At 45.3% G+C, this 20,256-nt stretch overlaps 1 gene segment (V, D, J or C); it reads left to right on the plus strand.

Moving 5' to 3' along the window:
• Window positions 1-604: 604 nt before the first annotated feature.
• LOC137543845 (Ig mu chain C region-like) overlaps window positions 605-20,256 on the plus strand; it is a 102,486-nt gene continuing 82,834 nt past the window's right edge. Inside the window, 3 exon segments of the C gene segment in view lie at window positions 605-650; window positions 2,070-2,375; window positions 4,778-5,119. Of these exon segments, the coding sequence occupies window positions 605-650; window positions 2,070-2,375; window positions 4,778-5,119 (694 nt within the window).

Below are 20,256 nucleotides of genomic sequence, written 5' to 3' on the forward strand. Positions count from 1 at the left end.
AGTTGAAGATCAAGTGTTGGAGTGTAAAAACGCTAGGTTTAGAACAATAGCAATGCACTTGCACACAGACAAAAAGCACTGGAGCAGTCTCTCAGTACAATCAGTCAGTAAGTCGCAAGCAGGACGAGTGAGGCAAGATGGCGTCCGCTATTTATAGAGGGGGGCTTGGCCAGGCTCCCCCTCTGTGATTGGCTACAGTCAGAGTCGCTTGTGAGGACTCGAGGTGACGTCTGTCGTGACGCTATCCGAGCTCGTGACGCTATCCGAGCTCGGATAGCTAGGATATCTCCGGATAGCTGCTTGCTATCCGAGTGCGCTCGGATAGCACAGCCCGGATAGTTAATACTATTCGAGCTCGGTATTCGAGCTCGAATAGTGAAAAAAAAGCTAGGATATCCGAGTAACTCGGATATCCTAGCTCAGATGAGCATCACTATTCTGTACCTCGACTTGTAAGTCGAGGCCAGTGCAGCCCTGCCAAGCGTATCTTTTGTTCATGTTGCCCTCTGCAATAGTGGGGATCGCGAAGAAAGGATACGCGTGGCCAGAGCCGCTCAGGCGCAGTGGCCCGGCGGTGAAACCGAAAGTAGCTGGCGGCGGGCAAATGAAGGCTCGTGGAGGACAGCTGCTGGGGGCTGTAGAAGCCCCAGGTAAGTTAAACAGTGTATTTAAAAAGTATCTACAGTTCCGCTTTAAAGAGAACACGAGGCGGGGTTCTTCCATCGCAATTCCCATACAGAGGCTGGGTCTGCCTATAGAGCCCAGCCTCTGTTGCTATTTAATTTCCTCCAAAGCCCCCCCCCTGCGCGCTGTCAGACCCCATAAAACAAAGCCGCGCTGGCAATACGCAGCGTGTCGCAGCCGGCTGTGTTTATCTCACTAATGTCAGTCTCGGCTGCTCCCCGCCTCCTGAATCGCTCCGGTTCCCGCCCATTTCCCTTCCCTCCCCGCTGATTGGAGGGAAGGGACTCGGGCGGGGACCGGAGCTATTCAGGAGCAGCCGAGACTGACGTTAGTGAGGTAAACACAGCCGTGTAGCGCGGCTGTGTTTTATCTGGTCTGGCTGAGCGCACGCGGGTCTTTGGAGGAAACTAACTAGCAACAGAAGCTGGGCTCTATAGACAGATCCAGCCTCTGTATGCGGATTGCGATGGAAGAACCCTGCCTCGGGTTCTCTTTAACCTCCCTGGCGGCAAGCCCGTGCTGAGCACGGGCTATGCCGCGCAGGAGGATTTCTCATGCCCTGCTGGGCCGATTTGAATACTTTTTTTTTTTTGCAACACGCAGGTAGCACTTTGCTAGCTGCGTGTGCACTCTGATCGCCACCGCTCCGCGCCGATTAGCCGCCGCTCGCCGCGCCCCCCCCCCCCCCCCCCAGACCCCGTGCGCTGCCTGGCCAATCAGTGCCAAGCAGCGCTGAGGGGTAGATCGGGACTCCCAAAGACATCACGACGCCGATGACGTCATGCCGCCCGTCGCCATGTCGACGGGGGAAGCCCTACAGGAAATCCCATTCTGATCGAAGAGGGCGGGGGATGCCGCTGCACAGCGGCTATCATGTAGCGAGCCCTGTGCTCGCTACATGATTTAAAAAAAAAACAAATAAAAAAAAAACTGCTCTGCCGCCCCCTGGCAGTTTTTAATAGACCGCCAGGAGGGTTAAGTCCCGCTTTCCAGGGTTTCGGACCAAATCAGAGTTAGGAGGGCTGCGTGGCTCTCCCTAGTGGCTCCCTGGCTCTCCCTATTGGCTGTCTGTCAAATCTACCGCATGGAGAGAGCATGGAGAGAGTGCGTTATCGGCTGGTCAGAGCTGGAGAAAAATACTGAACACTTTTGCTTAATTTACCAATTGCGTTAATATTTGTGAATTGTAATTTCTTGACACTTCTTGAGGCATTTACCACATAAGTCAGTAATTTACCTAACTAGTCGGTAATTTTACTTTTCTGTACGGTAAAAGGTTTAGTGAATTGGTCGGTAAAACCTGCTGTTTTCTGCATTACCAAATGCGCTAATGCTTTGTGAATTGAGGCCCATGCATTACACTTATTTATGCTTGTGTGTTCCAGTAATACCCGCAGCCCAGCAGCCCATAGAACTCATCATGAATAGCTCAGGAGATGTGGTGGCATCATTCCGTCTTTCCAGCTTTTACCCTGAAGATATACAGATCAGATGGATCTGTGGTCCAACCCAGGAGAAGAAGCCATCAGTGGAGGAGGTCAGGGAGAATCCAGATGGCACATTTGCTGCTTCTTCTCAGTGTACAATTCCTGGACGTCTCTTTGAGGACCCACAATTTACAGCCAGAGTGAGCTGGAATCACGTATCTATGGAAAATCCAGAACACAGAGAGATGTCTGTACGAGATCCAGGTAAGGAAACACCTTATTAGACATGTACTGTAGGCCACAATGCACTGGGATTTTCTCTATGTTATGTCACATTGGCCTTGATTCACTAACCTGCATTGCGATTGCCCTGTGCAGGCAGCCTGCCCCATTTTACAGTTACTATTGCTGACAGTGTTGTTTGCATTGAGTAATTACCAAAGCCCGCGTTACCTATGTAATGTGAGCATTGCTGGGGTAACACAGATTGTAGTGCTTGTTAACCTAGCAACATTTGCATAACTTGGGTAACTCGGGTTGCGCTATTTACTCAATGCGCGCTACACTGCCAGCGGTCGTAAGGTCTCTTTTCCATGAGTGGTGGAACTGCTCATTTGTCTTATGAGCATTAAGATTATGTTTTGCTAATATAATTCAAAGTATTTTTTTGATACCTTATTTACAAGAACCAAATAGGGTAGGAAAAAGTAGCGTTGGTTCAAATATCCCTCAGTTGACATTTGGTCAAATAGGCTGACATTGTTTGGGTTGACAGAAAGTCAAATAGAGATGTCGCGAACATCAAATTTTGGGTTTGCAAACAGCGTACGCGAACTTCCGCAACCCGGCGAACCGCCATAGACTTCAATAGGCAGGCGAATTTTAGAACCTACAGGGACTGTTTCTGGTGACAAAGGTGGTGGAAAAGTTGTTTCAATTGTTCTAACACCTGGATTGTGGCATGCCAGTGGGGTATCCATGCCAAAAGTCCCACCAAAAATTACAATAGCAGTAGGGTGCACACAGCTCTGGGTGTCAGTGGGCTGTGGAGTGTCACACACAAAATAAAAAAAGGAGAATGATGTGCTAGCCCTCAAAAGGGTTATTTGGGGTGCTTTCAGCAAGTAGTCAGTGTGGAACAAGAACACATGCCTAGCTAATGCTTTCCCTACGTATCTGCAGCAAGTCTGACCCTGCTGTCACTAACAACAACCAGCATAGAATGAATCCAATATGTCCACCGCAATTGCTTTTTAATAGGGGTGGGGGTTCCATGAAGGAGTGCTAGTTGATTGACTGCCATGTGTCTGCTTACTGTGAGGTAAGGGGTCAAAGTTTGGCTCCATGATGATGTATAAGGGGTGGGTCGAACGCGCCAAATTTTCACAGTTTGCCGTGAATGGAAACAGCGGAAATTCACCAAGAACTGTCCATCGGCGAACAGTTCCTGCCATCTCTAACGTCAGATTCAAACACCGTTAAATTCAATAGATGGGAAATTCAGGTTAGTTTTCAGGACTGTGTAGAACTTGTACAGCCTCCAAATACAATTAAAAAGGCATATCAAGACTTCCACAGCTCTGCAAAATACTGTACAAGCCTGGAGAAAAAGCAGGAAGGCTTCTTTATGGTTCTGGCAAGCCATTTTATGGGGTGGTCAAGGGAACATGCCATATTTTATACAGGCTGCCAAGTAGAGGCAGAGGAGGCCCCAATGGGGCTACTCCAGTCTAAAAATTAGTCACCAAGTTTCAACAGTCTACTGCAAGTGATACTCAGGTCACAGAGTAGAGGCATAGGGCCCTGAGGTGCTTCCTCCAATCTAAAAACTGAGTTCTGTTACAATGGCCTGTACTATATATCCCTTATTTTAGCCCCCTTGTGCTGTGCCATGTTATTTTCCCTGGTGGTATAGTGGTTCCTTGTAACACTTAGTTTTCCTGGGTGGTCTAGTGCCCCTACCCCATTTCAGTTTCCCCTGGGGTCTAATGGTCTCCTTCCCCTTTATATAATTGTCCCTGGTAGTCCAGTACCCCGCCCCTCCCACCCTTCTCCTTATAGTTTTCACCTGGTAGCCTAGTGCCTTTCCTCTCTCCTTTGCATTTTAGCTTTTCCTGGAAGTCTAATGGTTCTTCCTTCTTATATCTCTTCCTAGTATTCTAGTGATAGAATACCCCCACCCCCGTTGCAGAGATCAGCAGCAGAAAGCAATTCTTCTCACCTCTCCCCATTCCTGTGGCGATAGCAGTGCTCCTATGGCTTGAATGGCCTCTTCTGTTGCATGTACCAGGTCCCAGTTTGATGATGACATCAAGCCAGGACCCAGCATGCAACTATAGCAGGTCAAAACTTAGAAGTGGAGATCTTTTGAGATAATGACAACCCAATGCCTACATTTCCCCACACCCACCCACCATTTCCTTACTGCATATTTATTTGTTTTATTACTATATCACATTCAGTTTTAGGGGCAATGTTTGTGACAGGTTAAGAAATTACTTTGCCAATAAAATAAATTCTAATCACAATTTACCACTTTGTAACTGCAAAGTATTTCCATCAAGTTTGACACAAAAACACCTATTCTGGCCACAAATCAACATTTGTATTAATATATTGTAACTGAATGGTCCTGGTACTGACAGTTCTATGTCCATAATCTACAGATTTTCCATGGCATCCAAAAATTAAAGAAATCTCCCCCCTCATCCAACAAGTCCACCGCGAGACCACCGTGGCATGTAAAATCTCTGGCTACTTCCCAGAAGGCCTCAAGGTGTCTTGGATAGAGAAGAAGGGAGAGCGAGTGAGTGACTGTTCATATAACAAGCGGTACACTATGCTTCCCATACAGCATGAGAGAATGGCTGATAACTCATTCACCTGCTCACCGTCCTTATCCTTCACACCAACATCAGACAAGGAGGAGCTGGAGATCATCTGCAAAGTGGAACACCCCAGCCTGGAGCAGCCAATAGAAAGAAGCACCGGACCTCCCAGGGTAAATGGTGAGTCTGATTAAATGAAGATATTTTTAGATAAGCCAGGGCTGTGGAGTCAGTACACAAATCATCCGACTCTGACTTCTTGTTTAGGATTCCACTGACTCCGACTCCTCTAACTTGTATATTAAAATCGTATTGATTGAAAGTATGTAACATAAAAGGCATCTCTCACTGCCACAGAGGTGTAGCTAGGGTTGGTGGGAACGCCCGGGGACAAAGACAGTTTTTGCGTCCGCCCCCCCCCCCCCCACCCCACCCCTGGAAGAAAATGGGTGTGGTCATGGATGCCACCATGTACTGTAGGTAGCCAGAGATCACCCTCCCTTCAGGTAGCCAGAGAGTTAGTTATTTGGGTTGGTTGAAAAAAGACATTGAGTTCAACCAGAAAATAATGTACAACACTAGCCTTCCCACCTCCTTTAGGTAGCTACAGAGTTCCCCCCTTTATGTAGCTACATAGTTTCCCCCTTTAGGTAGCCACAGAGGTCCCCCCTTTGGGTAGCCAGAGAGTCCCTCTGTATCCAGATAGCAGGGGGGGGGGGGAGCAAACACAGCAGGAGCTGTTACACTCACCTAACCTCTCGAGTTGTAGCAGCTCAGAAGGAGATGTAATTCTGGATCTGGCGATTGCCAGATGCCCAAATTACTCTTACGTTCCCCACGCAGCATAGCTATGCTATGGCTGCACCCAGCTTTGTCTCTCGCTGAAATGAACTGAATCGATATGGGATGGCTTACAGCAGGCGGGGTGAAAAGGGGACCAATATGCTCAACTATTGCTGAAAGATCAGGTGTTTGCTATGTAAATACATAATAATATGGGAGGACATAACACCATGGCAATGGAATGATTAGATTGTGAGCTCCTCTGAGGACAGTCAGTGACATGACTATGTGCTGTACAGTGCAGCTGAAGAGTACAGAGCAATACAAATACACAATAATAATATGGTAGGACAGTAGACTATGACTATGGTAGGATTAGAGTGTAAGCTCCTCTGAGGACAGTCAGTGACATGACTATGTGCTCTGTAAAGTGCTGCAGAAGATGTCAGTGCTATATAAATCTATATATATAAAATAGGATGTGTGTATGTGCCGCGATCACGTTAAAACGGCTTGACCGATTTGAACGAAACTTGGTATGCAGATCCCTTATTACCTGGGATGATATGTTCTGGGGGTCTCGCGTCCCCCTGCTTACCTGGGCGGAGCTACAAACAGCAAATCAGATTCCACCCATTAAAGTGAATGGAAAAAATGGAAAAGGCTGCCATTCTCACAGTAATCGAGCCAGAGTCCCCACACTTGGCACAGTTGGTCACTTGGTGACCGAGGTTACAAATCCAGGAAAAGTGGGCGGAGCATAAAACAGCCAATGAAATTTCAGACATTCATTTCAAATCGAAAAATTTAAACTGCAGCCATTCTTACACTGTTAATCACAGGGTTTTCAAACTTGGCACAGTTGGTCGCTGGGTTAATGAGATTAATATTTAGGAAAGTGGGTGGAGAGTACAACAGCCAATCAAAAGTGACCTATTGATTTTCAAGGGGAATATTGAAACTGCTGCCGTTCTTACACTGTTAATGGCAGAGGCTTCAAACTTGCTACAGTCGGTCATTGGGTGACTGGGGTCCAAATTCACTAAAGGGGCGGGGCCACAAACAGCCAATCAGACTTTCTTGGTGGATAAACTGCTTCCATTCACACATTTTTGATGCCAGGAAAATGAAGGCTCACAAACTTGGTCATTGAGTGACTGTGTGTCAAGGTTACAAAAAGTGGGCGGAGCCAAAAATAAAGTTCACTAGGAAAATATAAACTGCAGCCATTTTTACACTGTTACTGGCAGGGTTCTCAAACTTTGCACAGTTGGTCACTGGGTGAATGGGATAATTATTCAAGAGAGTGGGTGGAGCCTACAACAGCCAATTAAAATTCACCTGTTGATTTCCAAAGGGAATATTTACATTGCTGCCATTCTTACACAGTTAATAGCAGATGCTTCAAACCTGGTACTGTTAGTCACTGGGTGACTGGGGTTTAAATTCGGAAAGGGGCGGAGCCACAAACAGCCAATCAGATTTTTTTTATTTCAATGGGAATATACAAATTGATACCAAAAGCCCAAAGCTCATAAACTTTGAGTGACTGTATGTCAAGGTTAGAAAAAGTGGGCGGAGCCAACAACTACATTTTTTTTCCAGGGGAAAATATAAACTGCAGCCATTCTTACACTGTTAATGGCAGGGTTCCCAAACTTGACACAGTGGGCCACTGGGTGACTGGGATTAATATTCAGAAATGTGGGTGGAGCCAACAACAGCCAATCAAATTTCACCTATTGATTTTCAAGGGGAATATTTACATTGCTACCATTCTTACACTGTTGATGGCAGAGGCCTCTTGCCTGATAGGTGACTGGGGTCCAAATTCACTAAAGGGGGTGGAGCCACAAACAGCCAATCCGATTTGTTAGATTGATTTCAGCCATTCTGTTATTGGCAGGGTTCTCAAACGTGACACAGTTGGTCAATGGATGACTGGGATTAATATTCAGGAAAGTGGGTGAAAACTACAACAGCCAATCAAAATTCACCTATTGAGTTTCAAGGGAAATATTGAAACTGCTGCCACTCTTACACTAATAATGGCAGAAGTCTCAAACCGGCTACAGTCGGTCATGAAGTGGCTGGGGTTCAAATCCAGTAAAGGGGTGAAGCCACAAACATCCAATCAGATTACTTTACTGGATAAACTGCTTCCATTCACACAATTTTGATGAAACCCGAAAGCTTAAAACTTGGTCACTGGGTGACTGGGATTAATATTCAGAAAAATGGGTGGAGCCTAAAAAGAAAATCAAAATTCACCTGTTGATTTTCAAGGGGAATATTTAAATTGCTGCCATTCTTGCACTGTTAATGACACAAGCCTCAAACCTGGTACAGTTGGTCATTGGGTCACTGGGGTTCAAATTCAGAAAAGGGGTGGAGCTCCAAACAGCCATTCAGATTTTTCATTTCACTGGTAAATTACAAATTATTGATGCCAAGGACACCAGAGCTCACAAACGAAAAAACAAAGCCTATGGAGCCTATAATAGCCAATCAAAATTCACCTGCTACAGTTGGCCATTGGGTGACTGGGGTTCAAATGCCAGAGAGGGGCAGAGCCACAAACAGCCAATCTGATTTGTTTAATTTCTATGGGAATATACAAGTTATTGATGACAAAGACCCCACAGCTCACAAACTTGATCATTGAGTATTTGTGTGTTAGGGTTAGATAAAATGGCCGGAGCTAATACAAGCCAAATACATAACCGGGCAACGCTGATTCATCAGCTATAATTCATAAAAGTGGATGGAGCCTACAAAAGCCAATCAAAATTAATTTATTGATTTTCAAGGGGAATATTTCATTACTGCCATTCTTGCACTGTTAATGGCACAAGCCCCAAACTGGGTACAGTTATTTATTGGGTGACTGGGGTTCAAATTCAAAAAAGGGGTGGAGACACAAACAGCCCATCAAATTTGTTTAATTTCAATGCAAATTATTAATGCCAAAGACTGTAAAGCTCACAAATTTGGTCATTGAGTAATTAAGTAATTGTCTGTTACTGTTAGAAAAAGTGGGCATAGCCAACACCAGCCAAATACATACACGGGCAATGCTGGGTCATTAGTGGGCAGAGACAAATACAAATTTCACTGGGAAAATGTAAACTGCACCCATTCTTACACTGTTAATGGCAGGGTTCTCAAACTTTGCACACTTGGTCACTGGTTGACTGGGATTAATATTCATAAAAGAGGGTGGAGTCTACAAAAAGCCAATCCAAATTCATTTATTGCCTTTCAAGGGGAATATTCAATTGCTGTCATTCTTGCACTGTTAAGGACACAAGCTTAAAACCAGTTACAGTTGGTCATTGGGTGACTGGGGTTCAAATTCAGAAAAGAGGGTGGAGCCACAGCCAATCAGATTTGTTTCATTTCAAAGCAAATTATTGATGCCAAACAATGCAAAGCTCACAAACTAGGTCATTGAGTTATTGTGTGTTAGGGTTAGGAAAAGTGGGCGGAGCCAACACCAGCCAAATACATACCCGGCAACGCCGGGCAATCAGCTAGTCTATATATATAAAATCGGATGTGTGTGTGTGTGTGTGTGTGTGTGTGTGTGTGTGTGTGTGTGTGTGTGTGTGTGTGTGTGTGTGTGTGTGTGTTTGTGTATGTATTCATGTGCCGCGATCACACGAAAACGGCTTGACCGATTTGAACAAAACTTGGTATACAGATCCCTTGCTACCTGGGATGATATGTTCTTAGGGTCTCGTGGCCCCCCTGCACACGTGGGCGGAGCTACAAACAGCCAATCAGATTTTACCCATTCAAGTCAATGGAAAAAATTTAAAAGACTGCCATTCTCACTTGTAATCAAGCCAGAGTCCCCACGTTTGGCACAGTTGGTCACTTGGTGACCGAGGTTACAAATCCAGGAAAAGTGGGCGGAGCATAAAACAGCCAATGAAATTTCAGCCATTCATTTTAAATAAGAAAATGTAAACTGCAGCCATTCTTAGACTGTTAATCGCAGGGTTCTCAAACTTGCCACAGTTGGTCACTGGGTGAATCCGATTAAGATTCAAGAAAGTGGGTGGAGCCTACAACAGCCAATCAAAATTCACCTATTGATTTTCAAGGGGAATATTTAAACTGCTGCCATTCTTACACTGTTAATGGCAGAGGCTTCAAACTTGCTACAGTCTGTCTTTGGGTAACTGGGGTCCAAATTCACTAAAGGGGTGGGGCCACAAACAGCCAATCAGATTTCCTTGGTTAATGAACTGCTTCCATTCACACATTTTTGATGCCAGGAACCTGAAAGCTCACAAACTTGGTCATTGAGTGACTGTGTGTCCAGGTTACAAAAAGTGGGCGGAGCCAAAAACAAATTTGACTAGGAAAATATAAACTGTAGCCATTCTTACACCGTTAATGGCAGGGTTTTCAAACTTTGCACAGTTGGTCACTGGGTGAATGAGATTAAGAATTTGGAAGGTAGGTGGAGCCTACAACAGCCAATAAAAATTCACCTTTCGATTTTCAAAGGGAATATTTAAACTGCTACCATTCTTATACTGTTAATAGCAGATGCCTCAAACCTGGTACAGTTGGTCACTGGGTGATTAGGGTTCAAAATCAGAAAGGGGGCGGAGCGACAAACAGCCAATCAGATGTGTTTATTTTTCAATGGGAATATACAAAGTATTGATACCAAGGACCCCAAAGCTGATAAACTTGATGGAGTGACTGTGTGTCAAGGTTAGAAAAAGTGTGCGGCGCCAACAACTTAATTTTTTACATGGCAGGGTTCCCAAACTTGACACAATTGGCCACTGGGTGACTGGGATATTAATATTAATATTAATATTCAGAAATGTGGGTGGAGCCTAAAAACAGCCAATCAAAATGTACCTATTGATTTTCAAGGGGGAACATTTACATTACTACCATTCTTACTCTGTTAATGGCAGAGGTCTCAAACCTGATACAGTCAGTTATTGGGTGACTGGGGTCCAAATTCACTAAAGTGGGTGGAGCCACAAACATTTTTTAGATTGATTCAGCCATTCTGTTATTGGCAGGGTTCTCAACCTTGACACAGTTGGCCACTGGTTGACTGGGACTAATATTCAGGAAAGTGGGTGGAGCCTACAGCAGCCAATCAAAATTCACCTTTTGATTTTCAAGGGGAATATTTACATTGCTGCCATTCATACACTCTTAATGGCAGAGGCCTCAAATCTGGTACAGTCAGTCACTGGGAGACTGGGGTTTAAATTCTGAAAAGGGAGTGGGCCAAAAACAGCCAATCAGATTTGTTTAATTTCAATGGTAAAATGCAACTTATTGATGCCAAAGACCACAAAGCTCATAAACTTGGTCAGTGAGTGACTGAATGTCAAGGTTAGAAATAGTGGGCAGAGCCAAAAACAACTTTTTACATGGGAAAATATAAATTGCAGCTATTCTTACACTGTTAATGGCAGGGTTTTCAAACTTGACACAGTTGGTCACTGGGGGACTAGGATTAATATACGGAAAAGTGGGTGGAGCCTACAAGAGCCAATCAAAATTCACCTATTGATTTTCAAGGGGAATATTGAAACTGCTGTCATTCTTACACTGTTAAAGGGAACCAGAGAGGTTGGGAGGAAAGGTTTTATACATACCTGGGGCTTCCTCCAGCCCCATAAGACTGGATCGCTCCCACGCCGCCGTCCTCCGCTTCCTCTGTCCGCCGGTACTAGGTACCGTTACTTCCGCCAGTCGGCCAGTCGGCGGGCAGACGCGACCAATATTCCACATCACAGGGGCTCCCTCCTTAGCCTTACGCGTGCCATGCGTAAGGCTATGGAGGGAGCCCCTGTTCATGCGGAAAATTGGCCGCGTCCGCTGGAAGTGACGGGACCCGGTACCGCCGATAGAGGAAGCGGAGGACGGCGGCGTGGGAGCGATCCAGGTTTATGGGGCTGGAGGAAGCCCCAGGTATGTATAAAACCTTTCTCTATTTTTAACATGGCTTCCTCTCTGGTTCCCTTTAATGGCAGAGGCCTCAAACCTGCTACAGTTGGTCATCAAGTGACTGTGGTTTAAATTCACTAAAGGGGTGGAGCCACAAACATCCAATCAGATTTGCTTTTTTTGGATAAACTGCTTCCATTTACACAATTTTGATGCCAGGAACCCAAAAGCTCACAAACTTGGTCATTGAGTAGTGACTGTGTGTCAAGGTTACAAAAAGTGGGTGGAGTTAAAAACAGATTTTTCTGGAAAATTGTAAACTGCAGCCCTTCTTCACTGTTAATGGCAGGGTTCTCAAACTTTGCACAATTGATTACTGGGTGACTGGGATTAATATTCATTAAAGTGGGTGGGGCCTAAAAAAGCCAATCAAAATTACCTGTTGATTTTCAAGGGGAATATTAAAATTGCTGCCATTCTTGCACTGTTAATGGCACAAGCCTCAAACCTGGTACAGTTAGTCATTGGGGTTCAAATTTAGAAAAGGGGACAGAGCCACAAACAGTTTCATTTTTTGGGAAAATACAAATTATTGATGCCAAGGACCCCAAAGCTCACAAACTTGGTCATTGAGTGACTGTATGTCCAGGTTACAAAAAGTAGGCGGAGCCAAAACCAAATTTCACTCTGAAAATGTAGTGTAACGATCGGTGTCAGCAACCAGAGAGAGAATCTGATCCTTGGCGATCCGCAGTATCCCCAAGAATACAGATATATCTGATTATTGAGGATCTGCGGAATCGTCAATAATCAGATATGTCTAACCTCTAGACACCTGAGAGAGTGTAAGTGTTTTGGTGCAACAGTATCTTTGGACACCGGGGTAGCAGGTGGTCCAATAAGTAGAGAAGACTCTACTGCAGTCAAGGACTCCAGGAGGGTGAGTACCTGACTGGTGTGCAGGGAGGCCCCTTCTGAGAGACAGGGGACCCTGCAAGAGGGCTGGACACCCCAAGGGGTGAGCAACAGCCAGGGAGGTCGGACAGGCCGGGTCGGTAACACACAGGCAGATAAGGTACAGAGACAATAGGCTGATTCGGTAACCAGGGACAGGCGGGGTTGGCAACAGGAGATCAGATGTGCAAAGGTACCGAATCAGAAAGCAGTAGCGTAGTCAGGGAAGTAACAGGTCATAACAGATATACAGTATTCCTAGTCTGGGGTGTGAGGGCCGTGATCTCAACACCCTGGAACTATACTAGAGAATAACACAGATGATATACAGTATTCCTAGTCTGGGGTGTGAGGGCCGTGATCTCAACACCCTGGAACTATACAAGAGAATAACACAGATGATATACAGTAACTGGCTAAGTGTGGATTCCCAGGGCCTCCTGGTTCCACCACACTGCAGGATCTGACTAGGGTCTGAGTGCTAACATACAGGTATTCGCAACGCCAGACAACCAGCAACTGAACAGCAAGAGATATATATAGTAAAGCGCCCCACAGCGCTGCCCAGCTCCCATCAACCAATCACAAGCTGAGCAGGGATCAGCTGACCACCCTGATCAGCTGATCTTCCTCCTATTGGTATAAAGAGCCTGTCTTGCAGCGCGCGCGCGCGTAGCTCTCCATCTGTGTGCACTACTAGGTCCAGACAACCCAGACGCATGTTGCTGCGGGGAAACCGCCGCAATAGACGCGGAATCCGCCTCCTTGCTGCCAGAACACGTGGCGGCCCCCATGCCATTCTTCCCATGTGTACCATCAGTTCCAGCCGCATGCTGACGCGGACAAACCGCCGCATCAGACGCGGAATCAGCCGCCTTACTGTCAGAACACGCTGTGGCTTTTCCGCTATTCATCACATGTAGACTGCAGGCCTTCTTACACTGTTAATGGCAGGGTTCCCAAACTTTGCCCAGCTGGTCACTGGGTGACTGAGATTAATATTCAGGGAAGTGGGTGGAGCCTATAATAGCCAATCAAAATTTACCTGTTGATTTTCAAGGGGAATATTTAAATTGCTGCCATTTTTACACTGGTAATAGCAGATGCCTCAAACCTGCTACAGTTGGTCATTGGGTGACTGGGGTTCAAATGCTGGAGAGAGGGGGTGAAGCCACAAACAGCCAATCTGATTTGTTTAATTTCTATGGGAATATACAAATTATTGATGCTAAAGACCCCAAAGCTCCCAAACTTGGTCATTGAGTGTTTGTGCGTTAGGGTTAAAAGAAGTGGGCGGAACCAATACCAGTCAAATACATACCCGGGCAATGTCGGGTCATCAGTGGGTGGAGACAAATACAAATTTCCCTGGGAAAATGTAAACTGCAGCCATTCTTACACTGTTAATGGGAGAGTTCTTAAACTTTGCACAGTTGGTCACTCAATGAATGGGATTAATATTCAGAAAAGTGGGTGGAGCCTACAAAAGTGTATAAAGCTTCACCTATTGCTTTTCAAGGGAATATTGAATTGCTACCATTCTTGCACTGTTAATGGCACAGGCCTCAAACCTGGTACAGTTGGTCATTGGGTGACTAGGGTTCAAATTCAGAAAAGGGGGTGGAGCCACAAACAACCCATCAGATTTTTTCATTTCAATGCAAATTATTGATGCAAAAGACCACAAAGCTCACAAACGTGGTCACTGAGTAATTGTTAGGGTTAGAAAAAGTGGGTGGAGCCAACACTAGCCAAATACATTCCCGGGCAACGCCGGGCAATCAGCTAGTTAACAATATTAAAGGACTTTGTTCGTGGTTGTGTTTTTATTTCATTTAACCCTTTGTGGAGATGGGTAAGGGGTACTTTGTACCCCTACACTCATTTCTCCTGGGAAGGGGGGTGGGCATCTGGGGGTCCCCTTCTTAAAGCGGACTCCCAGATGCCGCCATGAAACCCCCCCAGGGAGTCGTCGCCCCCACCTCCTCCTGGGGCACCGGAGATGGGGAAGAGCCCTTTGTCCATGGATTGGACAAGGGCTCCAGGGGAGAAGGGAAGTGTTGGCCGCCCCTCTCCCCCGGAGCCCCTCCATACCATGGACCATGCGGGCTGGTATAGCTCAGGGTGCGAAGCCCCAGTAGGTCGGGGCTCCGCATTCTGGCTATCCCAGCCTGCATGGGGGACAAGGGGTTAAAGAGGCTCGGGAAGGAGGACCCCACGTCTTTTTTTAATGTTTAGATGAGCTATACCAGCCCGCATGGTCCATGGTATGGGGGGGCTCTGGGGGGAGGGGCGGCCAAGCCTTCCCCTCTAACCCAGAGCCCTTGTCCAATCCATGGACAAAAGGCTTTTACCTACCTCCGGTGCCTCAGGAGGAGGTGGAGCGATGACTCCCAGGGGGGTTCATGGCGGCATCTGGGAGTCCCCTTTAACCACTTAAGCCCAACTGGACGAACATTCTCGTCCAGTTGGGCTGCACGCACTCCTGCGGGCCGCGCGCGCTCCCGCGGGGGCTCCCGTGCTGCTCCCGTCGCCGTCCGTTAGCCCAGCGATCAACGAAAGGGATTGTAGATCCCTTTCATTGATCGAAGCCCCCCGCAGAAAAGCTGACAGCGTCTCTTCAGAGTTCAAAAAGTTCCCCGTCTTAATTTTTCTTCCCGGGAGCGTGATCGATCTTGACTTTTTTGACTGTGGCCATCTTGTGGCCAAATAGCAAAACTACACTCACAACCACTTTTTATTAAATAAATACATTTTTAACATTTAAAATTAGCTGTTTACTTTCCCACATTAAAAAATACCCAAATAAAATTTTTAATAAAAAAAAAAAAAACTACAATAATAAAAAACATTCAAACATAAATAGTTACCTAAGGGTCTGAACTTTTTAAATATGCATGTCAAAGACGTATATTAATATAATTTTTTAAATTATGGGCTTGTAAATAGTGATGGACGCAAATTGAAAAAATGCACCTTTATTTTCAAATAAAATATCGGCGCCATACATTGTGATAGGGACATCATTTAAATGGTGCAATAAGCAGGACAAATGGGCAAATACAATACATGGGTTTTAATTATGGTAGCATGTATTAATTTCAAACTATAATGGCCAAAAGCTGAGAAATAATGATTTTTTTCCATTTCGTTCTTAATATTCCTGTTAAAATGGATTTAGAATAAATTAATTCTCAGCAAAATGTATCACCCAAAGAAAGCCTAATTGGTCTAATTAGTGGCGGAAAAAACAAGATATAGATCAATTCATTGTGATGAGTAGTGATAAAGTTATTGGCAAATAAATGGAGGTGAAAGTTGCTCAGATGTCCACCCCCCTCCCAGGAGAAATGAGTATAGGGGTTAAAATACCCCTTTCCCATTTCCACAAAGGGTTAAATGAAACCACAACCACGAAAAAAGTCCTTTATTAGTCTTAATTAACCAGAAATTCTTACCTGTACCTTTAAAAAAAAAGGTCCCACACCAATATCCTCTAATTTTGCGATCTTCAAGTTGATTGAAGATCTCCGCCGTCTGCCGCCACAAAAGCCGCCCCCACCGCAGCTCTCAGCTATACAGTATAGCTGAGAGTGCGTCCTATGCGGACGCTATACTGCATAGGTGGGTACACTGGGTGCTAGCATGGGTGAGGGTGACAGGCGTGAGAGGCGGGGGGGGGGGGGGGTAGCGGGACCTGGCAGCAGTATAGCGTCCGCATAGGACGCGCTCTCAGCTATACTGTATAGCTGAGCTGAGAGCAAAAAGCATCTTTAAATTTTAGCTCCAAGGCTCCCCATTGGTTCCTTAACAGACCAATGGGGATCAGGAGTATCCCCATTGGTCGATAAGGAACCAATGGGGAGCCGTGGAGCCAAAATTTAAAGATGCTTCATGCTCTTAGCTATACTATATAGTATGCTCTCAGCTATACTATAGCTGAGGGCAGTTTGGCGGGGGAGGCGTGTGTGGCGGCGGTGCACGGTGATCTTCAATCAATGTAACAGAAGATCGTAAGTTAGAGGAGAGTGGCGTGGGACCTTTTCCCAAGGATATTGGCGTGGGAACATTTTCTTAAAGGTACAGGTAAGTAATTCTGAAGATCGCAAGATAGAGGATACTGTTGTCAAGGGACATTACAGAGGATATTGGAGTAGGAACATTTTCTTAAAGGTACAGGTAAGTATTTCTGGTTAATTAAGATTAATAAAAATGTTTCTTGTTATGTTTTTATTTCTTTTAATCCTTTATGGAAATGGGTAAGGGATACTATGTACCCCTATACTCATTTCTCCTGAGAGGGGGCAGGCATCTAGGGTCCTCTTCTTAAAGGGGACTCCCAGATGCCACCATAACCCCCCCCCCAGGGTGTCGTCGCCCCACCTTCTCCTGGGGCACCGGAGATGGGGAAGAGCCCCTTGTCCATGGATTGGACAAGGGCTCCGGGGGGAGGGGAAGGCTTGGCCACCCCTCCGCCCCCCAGAGCCCCCCATACCATGGACCATGTGGGCTGGTATAGCTCAGGGTGCAGAGCCCCAGTCAGCCGGGGATCCGCATTCTGGCTATCCCAGCCTGCATGGGGGATGAGGGGTTAAAGATGCTCGGGAGGGGGGACCCCACATCATTTTTGGGGGGAAATTTCCCACTATCAGCACAAAAAAAAAATTTAAAATATTGTTTTCCACTATCTTTTTAACATATCCTGCAAATTTGGTGTTGCAAGGATATAAGGGGGGCCTTTGCTAATAACTGCTAAAGTCAGCTGGAATTGTTTCACTAAGAACTGTCATTTCCGCATTTAAATGTAACTTTTTTTTCTTTGAAACTTTCAAATCGATTTTCTCAAAAAGTACAAGGTCTTTTTGAAAAAATCTTTTTCCTTTTGTTTCCACTTTTCTTCTTAACAAAACCTGAAAATTGGGTGTTTCTAGCTTTTAAGGGGGCTTTGCTATTAAACATTAAAGTTGGCGGGAAGACATATTTTTAAACGCCAGCAAAGCAGGGCTTAAAACGATAAAACACGTTTACTATCAAGAGTGTTAGAGTTATTCATAACAATAAAAACGTTAGTTAACGCTTTTAAGAAGACGCTTTTAACTGTAAGTAACGATTAAGTGTTAACGTTAGTTAACAATAAGTGCAATACCGTGCGCCATTATTCGCAGACGCCATTTTCATATGGATCCAGTCAGTGACATGACTATGTACACAGCCAGGGCTGTGCATGCGCAGTGGCTCATGATTGGTCTAATGGGCAAGCCTTTAGAGGAGCACAACATAATGGACCAGGAGGAAACCCAGGGACCTGTAAAGCTATGAGGGAATGCGAGAAGCCCTAGGTAAGTAACCCTTTTTCCCCTCGTCTCCGCCAGCAACAGCGGCACCCCAGCCAGCTGCTCTGCTCACACAGGCAAAGGGAGACAGTCAGTGCGGGGCGGCTGGGCAGTTACGGAGAGGTTGAGTGGTGCCAGCTCTTATGGTGGGTCCCAGGTGCAGGTAACCATGTCACTTGCCCCTTGGATTGTGGCAGATTCTGTCACCCTAGCCCTGGGCCATGGTGGCTTGCCCCCAAATCCGGCCCTGGATGTCACTGAACTCACAGGGAGACCCAGGTGGCTCAGCGAGCAAGCTAGTTAGTAGAGAAAAAAAAAAAAAAACACTGCTCAGCTGCGACTGGGCGCCCTTAGGGATCCAGCGCCCTGGGGCACATGTACTACCCTGCCCCCACCAAGCTACACCCCTGCACTGCCAAAGCTTAGGAATTTTAAAGCTGTATTAAGATTGTATTTGAGAAAAAAAAGCTCCTGGCCAGTAAGCTGACATTTGACCTTGTCAGCCATCCTGGCCTGTCATTGTCAACGTGAATGCCCCAGTATGTAGTCTGTATAATAAGATTCACCGGAGCCCCATATCTGCTTGGTTGCAGTGTGTAGCCCTGCCGCATTGCAGAGAAAAGCCCCTACCTTTTCTATATCTGATATAGAAAAGGCCAGGGCAACTTACTGCTAGGGGGTAGATCTATGCACCGGAAACCCAGCTGATACGCAGATCCAGTGAATCATATTAACCACTTGAGGACCGTAGGCTTTACCCCCCTTAAGGACCAGAGCCTTTTTTTCCATTCAGACCACTGCAGCTTTCACAGTTTATTGCTCACTCATACAACCTACCACCTAAATGAATTTTGGCTCCTTTTCTTGTCACTAATAAAGCTTTCTTTTGGTGCTATTTGATTGCTGCTGCAATTTTTACTTTTCATTATATTCATCAAAAAAGACATGAATTTTGTCAAAAAAATGATTTTTTTTAACTTTCTGTGCTGACATTTTTCAAATAAAGTAAAATTTCTGTATACATGCAGCATGAAAAATGTGGACAAACATGTTTTTAATAAAAAAAACCCATTCAGCCTATATTGATTGGTTTGGGTAAAAGTTATAGCGTTTACAAACTATGGTGCAAAAAGTGAATTTTCCCATTTTGAAGCATCTATGACTTTTCTGACCACCTGTCATGTTTCATGAGGGGCTAGAATTCCAGGATAGTATAAATACCCCCCAAATGACCCCATTTTGGAAAATAAGACATCCCAAAGTATTCACTGAGAGGCATGGTGAGTTCATAGAAGATTTTATTTTTTGTCACAAGTTAGCGGAAAATGACAGTTTGTGACAAGAAAAAAAAAAAAAGTTCCCATTTCTGCTAACTTGTGACAAAAAAGAAAATGAAATCTTTCACGGACCCACCATGCCCCTCTCTGAATACCTTGAAGTGTTTACTTTCCAAAATGGGGTCATTTGTGGGGTGTGTTTACTGTCCTCGCATTTTGGGGGTGCTAATTTGTAAGCACCCCTGTAAAGCCTAAAGGTGCTCATTGGACTTTGGGCCCCTTAGCGCAGTGAGGCTGCAAAAAAGTGCCACACATGTGGTATTGCCGTACTCATGAGAAGTAGTATCATGTGTTTTGGGGTGTATTTTTACACATACCCATGCTGGGTGGGAGAAATATCTCTGTAAATGACAATTGTTTGATTTTTTTTACACACAATTGTCCATTTACAGAGATATTTCTCCCACTCAGCATGGATATGTGTAAAAATACACCCCAAAACACATTATACTACTTCTCCTGAGTACGGCGATACCACATGTGTGGCACTTTTTTGCACCCTAACTGCGCTAAGGGGCCCAAAGTTCAATGAGATCCTTTAGGATTTCACAGGTCATTTTTGTTTCAAGACTACTCCTCACGGTTTAGGGCCCCTAAAATGCCAGGGCAGTATAGGAACCCCACAAGTGACCCCATTTTAGAAAGAAGACACCCCAAGGTATTCAGTTAGGAGTATGGTGAGTTCATAGAAGATTTTATTTTTTGTCACAAGTTAGCGGAAATTGATTTTAATTGTTTTTTTTCACAAAGTGTCATTTTCCGCTAACTTGTGACAAAAAAAAAATCTTCTATGAACTCACCATACTCCTAACGGAATACCTTTGGGTGTCTTCTTTCTACAATGGGGTCATTTGTGGGGTTCCTATACTGCCCTGGCATTTTAGGGGCCCTAAACCGTGAGGAGTAGTCTTGAAACCAAATGTCGCAAAATGACCTGTGAAATCCTAAAGGCACTCATTGGACTTTGGGCCCCTTA

This window comes from Hyperolius riggenbachi, unplaced genomic scaffold (assembly GCF_040937935.1).
Source record: "Hyperolius riggenbachi isolate aHypRig1 unplaced genomic scaffold, aHypRig1.pri scaffold_237, whole genome shotgun sequence".
Lineage (NCBI taxonomy): Eukaryota > Metazoa > Chordata > Amphibia > Anura > Hyperoliidae > Hyperolius > Hyperolius riggenbachi.